General features: G+C 51.9%; 2 protein-coding genes across 2 annotated transcripts in view; one reads left to right on the forward strand and one right to left on the reverse strand.

The window, feature by feature from the left end:
• The window catches only part of rhogb (ras homolog family member Gb), an 8020-nt gene extending 6467 nt beyond the window's left edge, over window positions 1–1553 (reverse strand). Inside the window, exon 1 of the mRNA XM_028420794.1 lies at window positions 1412–1553. The gene's annotated coding sequence lies outside the window, so the exon portion shown is untranslated. The remainder of the gene's footprint in view (window positions 1–1411) is intronic.
• Window positions 1554–2448: 895 nt separating this feature from the next.
• LOC114446418 (stromal interaction molecule 1-like) overlaps window positions 2449–9450 on the forward strand; it is an 8209-nt gene continuing 1207 nt past the window's right edge. The window contains exons 1-9 of the mRNA XM_028422056.1: window positions 2449–3092; window positions 3729–3866; window positions 5869–5999; window positions 6074–6188; window positions 6580–6688; window positions 6787–6902; window positions 7184–7358; window positions 8825–9002; window positions 9067–9334. Of these exons, the coding sequence (XP_028277857.1) occupies window positions 3731–3866; window positions 5869–5999; window positions 6074–6188; window positions 6580–6688; window positions 6787–6902; window positions 7184–7358; window positions 8825–9002; window positions 9067–9334 (1228 nt within the window). The 5' untranslated portion in view covers window positions 2449–3092; window positions 3729–3730. The remainder of the gene's footprint in view (window positions 3093–3728; window positions 3867–5868; window positions 6000–6073; window positions 6189–6579; window positions 6689–6786; window positions 6903–7183; window positions 7359–8824; window positions 9003–9066; window positions 9335–9450) is intronic.

The following is a 9450-nucleotide window of genomic DNA, read 5'->3' on the forward strand; positions in this document are numbered from 1 at the left end:
CCAACAACCAGACGCCTCCGTCCAAAGAGGAAGTGACTGTGGCGAAACCGAAACAGGAAGGGCTTGTCCAACACTCTGTTCATCCAGCAGCATGACACAAACACACAACACCACACCAAGGCTGGCAAATACACAACAACACCACACCAAGGCTGGCAAATACACAACAACACCACACCAAGCAGGCCGACAAACACACAACAACACCACACAAAACAGGCTGACAAACACACAACATCACACCAAGGCTGACAAACACACAACACCACAACAAGCAGGCTGACAAATACACAACAACATCACCCCAAGCAGGCCTTGAAACACAAACAACAACACACCAAGGCTGACAAATACACAACATCACACCAAAACAGATCGACAAAGACACAACACACCAAGGCCAACAAATACACAACAACATCACACAAAACAGGTAGACAAACACACAACTCACTCTGGGACACCTTTCTCTGGTTGACATGATCAGTGGTCACGTCTCCAAGACACAACAGCCCTCTACACACATGCTAACTGCTACATGCTAGCTGCTACATGCTAGCTGCTACATGCTAGCTTTAAAGATCCCAGCAGCTTGTTGTGTTTCCTGTTGATCTGATTGGTTGATTGACTGACAGTGAGTGGCAGATGATTCATCCAGTCAGCAGTCAGGTCCTATAACCTGTCCTCACAGATCCTCTGACCTTCTGATACCACGGTTCCAGCTGAGCATCAAAATGGCGTCTGTGTCTTTGAAGGGGGCGTGGTCCTATCAGGTGTTCCTAGAGGAGACTGTCTGGTCTGACTTCCTGTTTGTCAGGATGCAGTGTTCCTGTTGCCTAGGAACCTGCAGCAGATGCTCGCTAACGCTAGCGTTTAAAAACATCGAACTTTCCTGGAGGCAGTGCATTCTGGGATATGTCGGGCCACCTGAAGCTTCCTCTGAGGAGGAGGCGGCCTCGTGGCGCCGCTGTGATGGACGCCTGATGACCGCCACAGTGTGTGATGTGGCTGTGCTGGGGATCAATACTGAAGTGATAATGTATCAATATTCTTCATACACTGGTGTTCACAGCACAGCTGCCGAGCAGCTGGAAGATCAGCTGCTGTTACAGAAGAAGAGGATGTTACTGTGAACGTGAAGGAGCCGAGGTGAAACATCTGAAACATCACATGTATTGATCACTTCTGATCAGCTTCTGTAGGCTTTTTACACGGATTGTTTCAACGAGCCTAAACACACACACACACACACACAGACAAACACACACACACACACTGGGAGTGGTCGAACCAAGTCTCCAGTTATTGATCTGTCGGAAATCGATCCGCTGACAGGAATCACGGTCCTCATCAATAAAGGTTTGGACAGAGATCAAACACGCGCGCGCGGAGTACACACACACACACTCACCGGTGATCAGTCCTGCTCGCTGGGCTCGCGGCTTCGCTCTGTCCAGCTCCCTGACAGAATGATTGGGTGTGTGTCTGTGTGTGTGTGTGTGTGTGAGGGAGGGACGGCGGATCTCTATCTGAGTGTTGGGCGGGCAGAGCCGACAAGGAGGAGGAAGTCCGAGAGGAGAGAGAGAGGAAGTGGTGGAGCAAGTTTGAGGAAGTTTACAGTGTGTGTCTGTGTGTGTGTGAGTGTGTGTGTGAGTGTGTGAGTGTGTGTGTGAGTGTGTGAGTGTGTGTTTGAGTGTCTGTGTGTGTGTCTGTGTGTGTGTGAGTGTGTGAGTGTGTGTGTGTGAGTGTGTGTTTGAGTGTGTGTGTGTGTGTGTGTGTGTGTGTCTGTGTGTGTGTCTGTGTCTGTCTGTGTGTGTGTGTGTGTGTCTGTGTGTGTGTGTCTATGTGTGTGTCTGTCTGTGTGTGTGTGTGTCTGTGTGTGTGTCTGTGTGTGTGTGTGTGTGTCTGTGTGTGTGTGTCTGTGTGTGTGTGTCTGTGTGTGTGTGTCTGTGTGTCTATGTGTGTGTGTGTGTGTCTGTGTGAGTGTGTGTGTGTGTTTGAGTGTGTGTGTCTGTGTGTGTTTGTGTGTGTGTCTGTGTGTGTGTGTGTGTGTGTTTGTGTGTGTGTGTGTGTGTGTCTGTGTGTGTCTGTGTGAGTGTGTGTGTGTGTGTGTGTGTGTCTGTGTGTGTCTGTGTCTGTCTGTGTCTGTGTGTGTCTGTATCTGTGTCTGTGTGTGTCTGTGTGTGTGTGTGTGTGTGTCTGTGTCTGTGTGTGTCTGTGTGTGTGTGTGTGTGTGTGTGTGTGTCTGTGTGTGTCTGTGTCTGTGTGTGTCTGTATCTGTGTCTGTGTGTGTCTGTGTGTGTGTGTGTGTGTGTGTGTTTGAGTGTGTGTGTGTGTCTGTGTGTGTCTGTGTGTGTGTGTGTGTGTAACACCGGACTTTTCGGTCCAAAGCTGAGAACAAAATAAGTTCCTGAAATAATTCGAACAGCCAATCAGAGAGCAGCATGCAGCGTTAGAGGAACAGTCCGAGTAAACTATTGATCGATTGATTCGTCATCTGTCCGCCGGTTAGACGACACCTCCTCTGTCTGACCGCTGGGTGGCGCCATCACACCAATGCAGCAGACACGTGCTACCTTTCCGGCCTGTGGGAAATTAGACGACCAGGATGAGGGCTATTGATCAGATCATTGATGCTTAATAAACCAATCAGAGCTGAAACACTGATCATGTGACAGGAAGGAGACCCACGGGTCGGCGTTCAGAGGCTGTTGTGGGGAATTCCACGCTTTTAGTTTGAACTCCAGACTTTTGAGCAGCTTTTCTGCACACCTGTCAGTGAACGCACCACTCAGCAGGATGCAGTTCCTTTGGAGGGTGCAGTTTTACAGCGGCACGTGAATGCACCGCTGCTGCCCGGACACACGCGTGTTTCGGGTGTTTTCACGGTGTGAGTCCTGATCTCTGCGCGGGTCCGTGAACGCAGCATGGGTGGATCGCTTCATGTGTTTTTTTTCAGCAGCAGTTTGGTGAGTTTGGCTCGCGGGAAGTGAGGAACAGACGGTCTTCATCTCGCTCTAACGTCACTCCCTGTGTCGGTCAGCCGCCGTCGGATCGATCGGACCGGATCGGATGGGATCGATGGATTAGAGGTGAGGGATGTTTTATGCAGTTGAGAGAGACGCGGCTCGGTGGGAAACGGAGCAGCTGTGTGACCTCTGACCTCTAAAACAGACCAGACTTTAAGGAAAAGTTTGTCGCAGACCGGAAGCTGATCGATAACTCGGCTCAGCTGGCTGTAGATGATTGATTAATGGTCGCAGTGAGTCGGTGTTTAGTTTCTCCAGCTGAGATGAAGCCAGTGAACGCATCACTATTACACATGATCACTATATACAGCCACCCCCCACCACACACACACACACTCATGGGACACACACTGGAGGACACACAACTAGCCAAAGGGATCACGTGACTCATGAGACGGAACCGTTGCTATGGAGACAGCATGAAGTTTTGTGGCGTGTTCGCTGTGTTCAGGTGTTCTCTGATTGGCTGGGAAACCAAGCCAACACTGCAGTTCCTCCGGTGCCCACTAGAGGCTGCCTCCAACAGTGAGTCAGCCCTCAGAGACCCTGTACAGCAGAGACAGGCTGGTCCAGGGTCTGGGGGCAGGTTTGGCGTGTTGCGGTCTGTGCTGCTGTCACCTGATCGGATCTGATGTAGCAAGAGTAGGTCACATGACGCTTTTCTTCCAGGCCCGTTGACACCTTCCTCTGTCTCCACAGACATGGGTTGTGTGTGCATGTGGCTGGTGTGTGTGTGCGTGCTGAGCGTGTGTGTTGAGGCTCACAGCGGGTTGGACAGGAGCGACTACGCCCACCTGGACCACCATCACCTGGGTTCCATCGGCGACACGGCGCCAGGTAGGACAACTTTCCCATCAGCCTCGGCTCCATGTTGTGTGTCTGCTGAATGTGTCTGTGTGTGTCCACTGTGTGTGTATCTGTGTGTGTGTCTGTGTGTGTCCACTGTGTGTGTTTGTGTGTGTGTCTGTGTGTGTCCACTGTGTGTGTTTGTGTCTGTGTGTAGTGTCCACTGTGTGTGTGTCTGTGTGTGTCCCACTGCTTCCTGTGACATCATCAGGAAGCAGTGGCGAGCTGCTGCCGCCTCGTCTCTGTTGTGGCTTTTCTGGCCCCGCCCCCTGGCTGACAGGAAGTGGGGGCAGATCTGTGAGCGTGTGCAGACATCGGCGTGCACTCAGCTCTGCGGCTCTGCAGGTGTGATGTGAGCATCAGCGCTGCAGGAAGTCAGACATGTGGCGTTTATTACTGTATTCGTAGCCACGGCCACTGTGCTGCTCCTGTCGCCTGCCAACCCGGCCAAAAAATCCAACCTGCAATGTGCAATGTGTGCCGCCTGATGCATGATGGGAAGTGTAGTGTGTGAGCTGGTTCTGTGTGACTTTGGCTCGACCTTCCTCCTCTTTAATTCTATTATCTGAGTATTTCTGTCCTCAGCTGCTCGGTGCACAGATCCTCAGCAGCCGCTGCTCGTCTTCTTCTGTGGTGTCGCCACAGATGAAGGGAAACCTGAGCGGGTTTGTCCACTGTGTGTGTCTGTGTGTGTGTCACACACACAGACACACACAGTGGACACACACACAGACACACACACACAGTGGACACACACACAGACACACACAGACACACACACACAGTGGACACACACAGTGGACACACACACAGACACACACAGTGGACACACACACAGTGGACACACACAGACACACACAGACACACACACACAGTGGACACACACAGTGGACACACACACACAGACACACACACAGTGGACACACACACAGTGTCTGTGGACACACACACACAGACACACACACAGTGGACACACACACACAGACACACACACACAGACACACACACACAGTGGACACACACACAGACACACACACAGTGGACACACACACACAGACACACACACACAGATTCAGCCGAACCATCAGACACTGAAATGACCAAATGTAGTCATGAACTTCTGGCTCTGATCTGTTTGAATTCGCCCTGCCTGTCGTCATGACGACACATAAGTGATGGATGACTGTGGATGCTAGCTGCTAACTGAGGCTAACAGGAGCTGGCGGTTAGAACTCTGAGAGAGTCCAATCAGAACTGAAGAGACACAAAACAACCACAAAACCAACCAATCCAGGACGAGGCCCTGTGAGGAGCTGTTCTGAGGCTCTGCCCTTCACTTCCTGTTTACATTCCTCAGGGGCTGCTCTGTTACATGTGACCTGACAGTGTGTGTGTGTGTGGGGGGGGGGGGGGTAGATCTGTGTGTGATAGACTCTCCTCTGTAGATCTGTGTGTGATAGACGCTCCTCTGTAGATCTGTGTGTGATAGATTCTCCTCTGTAGATCTGTGTGTGATAGACTCTCCTCTGTAGATCTGTGTGTGATAGACGCTCCTCTGTAGATCTGTGTGTGATAGATTCTCCTCTGTAGATCTGTGTGTGATAGACTCTCCTCTGTAGATCTGTGTGTGATAGACTCTCTATAGATCTGTGTGTGATAGATTCTCCTCTGTAGATCTGTGTGTGATAGACTCTCCTCTGTAGATCTGTGTGTGATAGACGCTCCTCTGTAGATCTGTGTGTGATAGACTCTCCTCTGTAGATCTGTGTGTGATAGACTCTCCTCTGTAGATCTGTGTGTGATAGACGCTCCTCTGTAGATCTGTGTGTGATAGACTCTCCTCTGTAGATCTGTGTGTGATAGACTCTCCTCTGTAGATCTGTGTGTGATAGACTCTCCTCTGTAGATCTGTGTGTGATAGACTCTCCTCTGTAGATCTGTGTGTGATAGACGCTCCTCTGTAGATCTGTGTGTGATAGATTCTCCTCTGTAGATCTGTGTGTGATAGACCAGCAGCTGTGTGAGGATGAGAACGCCCTCCTGAGCTTTGAGGCGATCTGCAGCATCCACAAACTGATGGACGAAGATGCTGACGGCACTGTGGACACAACCGAGACAGACGAAGTGAGACAGAGGACACAATAAATGAGTGACATTCAGACTGCAGTGAGACTGACAGCCGTCCCCTCTGTCCTCAGTTTCTCAGGGAGGATCTGAAGTTCCACGACCCCAAAGCCAAACACAGCAGCTTCCATCGAGCCGACCTGCACATCAGCGTGGAGGACATGTGGACCGCCTGGAAGAGCTCCGAGGGTGAGGGGGGAGGGCAGGGGGAGGGCAGGGGGAGGGCAGTTTGTTTTTGAAGGAAAAACAAACAGGAGATCTGAGGTTCTGCTGTAGTAAACAGACGGTGACACATCAACTGTTCTACACACCAGCAAGCAGAGGAGGAGGAGGAGGAGGAGGGGGGGAGGAGGGGGAGGGGGAGGAGGGGGGGGAGGGGGAGGAGGAGGGGGGGGGAGGGGGGGGGGGGGGGGGGGGGGAGGAGGAGGAGGAGGAGGAGGAGGAGGAAACACATGAAGAAGAAACCATGTCACTGCAGACAACATTCAAACTGCTGCAGGAAATGTCTTTACATCAGATATTGTGTGTGTGTGTCTGTGTGTCTGTGTGTGTGTGTGTCTGTGTGTGTGTGTGTGTTCAGTGTACACCTGGACGGTGCAGCAGGTGGAGGACTGGCTGCTCAGTGTGGAGCTTCCTCAGTATGCAGAAAGCTTCAGGAAGCAGCAGCTGGACGGACGAGCCCTGCCCAGGTGAGACACAGAGACAGTGGGACACACAGTGAGACACACAGTGAGACACAGGGAGAACAGGTGAGGGTTTCAGTACTAGTCAAACTGTCCCCCTGCAGGCTGGCGGTGAAGAACACCACGCTGACGGTGTCCCTGCTGAAGATCTTAGACCGAAGTCACGCTCAGAAACTGCAGCTGAAAGCCCTCGACATCGTGCTGTTCGGACCGCCAGCAGGTGTGTGTCTGTCTGTGTGTGTGTGTGTCTGTGTGTGTGTCTGTCTGTGTGTGTGTGTGTGTCTGTGTGTGTGTGTGTGTGTGTCTGTGTGTGTCTGTCTGTGTGTGTGTCTGTCTGTGTGTGTGTGTGTCTGTCTGTGTGTGTGTCTTTGTGTGTGTGTGTCTGTCTGTGTGTGTGTGTCTTTGTGTGTGTCTGTCTGTGTCTGTGTGTGTGTGTGTCTGTGTGTGTGTGTGTACATACTTGTTACATGCAGCTGGAGCGTCTGTGTGTTTGTGTGGCAGGCCAACATAACCGATGGAAGGATCTGGTTCTGGGTGTGTCCATCCTGATGGCGCTGGGCGGCTGCTGGTTTGCGTACGTCCAGACCCGAAAGTCCAGAGAAGCCATGGGGAAGCTGACCAAGGACCTGGAGGGTCTGCAGCGGGCTGAGCAGAGCCTGCTGGAAGTGCAGGAGAGGTCAGAGCACCACAGCCACACTGACCCAGAACCAGAACCACACTGAACCAGAACCACAGCCACACTGAACCAGAACCAGAACCACACTGAACCAGAACCAGAACCACACTGAACCAGAACCACAGCCACACTGAACCAGAACCAGAACCACACTGAACCAGAACCAGAACCACACTGAACCAGAACCGCAGCCACACTGAACCACAGCCACACTGACCCAGAACCACACTGAACCAGAACCACACTGAACCACAGCCACACTGACCCAGAACCACACTGAACCAGAACCACACTGAACCACAGCCACACTGAACCAGAACCACACTGAACCAGAACCACAGCCACACTGAACCAGAACCAGAACCACACTGAACCAGAACCAGAACCACACTGAACCAGAACCACAGCCACACTGAACCAGAACCAGAACCACACTGAACCAGAACCAGAACCACACTGAACCAGAACCGCAGCCACACTGAACCACAGCCACACTGACCCAGAACCACACTGAACCAGAACCACACTGAACCACAGCCACACTGAACCAGAACCACAATGAACCAGAACCACACTGACCCAGAACCAGAACCACACTGAACCAGAACCACAGCCACACTGAACCAGAACCAGAACCACACTGAACCAGAACCAGAACCACACTGAACCACAGCCACACTGAACCAGAACCACACTGAACCAGAACCACACTGACCCAGACTGAACCAGAACCACACTGAGCCAGAACCAGAACCACACTGAACCAGAACCACACTGAACCACAGCCACACTGACCCAGACTGAACCAGAACCAGAACCACACTGAACTAGAACCAGAACCACACTGAACCAGAACCAGAACCACACTGAGCCAGAACCAGAACCACACTGAGCCAGAACCAGTTCCTGCTACAGGCTGCTAGACTGAGGCTACATGAGCTGTTTAGTTTTATTTATTTTATGTAATTAGAACTCAGCTGCAGGAGGAAATAACTCATCTGCTGTGTGTGTGTCTGTGTGTGTGTCTGTGTGTGTCTGTGTGTCTGTGTGTGTGTCTGTGTGTGTCTGTGTGTGTGTGTGTCTGTGTGTGTGTGTCTGTGTGTGTGAGGCCAGCCCAGCCTCTGCAGAGTCTTTCTGTCTGAAGTCCATATATGGGCAAAGAGAACCCTGCAGATCAGTCTGCACACACACGCTTACACACACACCTGCATATACACACCAACATACAGAGGACACACACACACACACACCAGTCTGTAGGGATCATTAAAGCATCAGCTGAGTTTCCTCTCTGAAATCCCTCAGCTGCTCTGTGTTTGTCCTCACACTAAAAATAGAATACACACACTGCACAGCGCCCCCTGCTGCTGTGCATTAAGCACTGCTGTTTCTGCACACACTTCCTGTTGCTGACTGACGATGCGTTCAGGTGCCATTCTTAGGCTTGGTGTGTTGCCTCCTGTCAGGCTGCTGCAGGCTCAGGAGGAGCAGCGCTGCGTTCAGGTGGAGAAGGTAAAGGTGGAGGAGGAACTGAGGAACGAGATCAACTCGGCCAAACAGGAAGCTCAGCGGCTCCGCGAGCTACGAGAGGGAGCCGAGAACGAGAGGAGCCGGCAGAAGTACGCCGAAGAGGAGCTGGAGCAGGTAGAGCCGCCTCACCCTCTACCCATCGACTGACCAACTGATACACACTCCTTCCTGTTCGCAGGTTCGCACAGCGCTGAAGAAGGCTGAGAGGGAGCTGGAGTCACGGGCTCACTGGGCGCCACCAGACGCTCTGCAGAAATGGCTGCAGCTGACGCACGAGGTCGAAGTTCAATATTACAACATCAAGAAGCAGAACGCAGAGAGGCAGCTGCTGCAGGCCAGAGAGGGGGTGAGGGCTGATGGTGATGAAGGTGATGGTGAGGGTGAAGGTGATGAAGATGGTGATGAAGGTGATGGTGATGAAGATGAAGGTGATGATGATGAAGGTGATGGTGATGAAGGTGATGAAGATGGTGATGATGATGAAGGTGATGGTGATGAAGGTGATGAAGATGATGATGGTGATGAAGGTGTGATGATGATGATGAGGGATGAAGATGATGAT

The sequence above is a fragment of the Parambassis ranga genome, chromosome 14, assembly GCF_900634625.1.
Source record: "Parambassis ranga chromosome 14, fParRan2.1, whole genome shotgun sequence".
Taxonomy (NCBI): domain Eukaryota; kingdom Metazoa; phylum Chordata; class Actinopteri; family Ambassidae; genus Parambassis; species Parambassis ranga.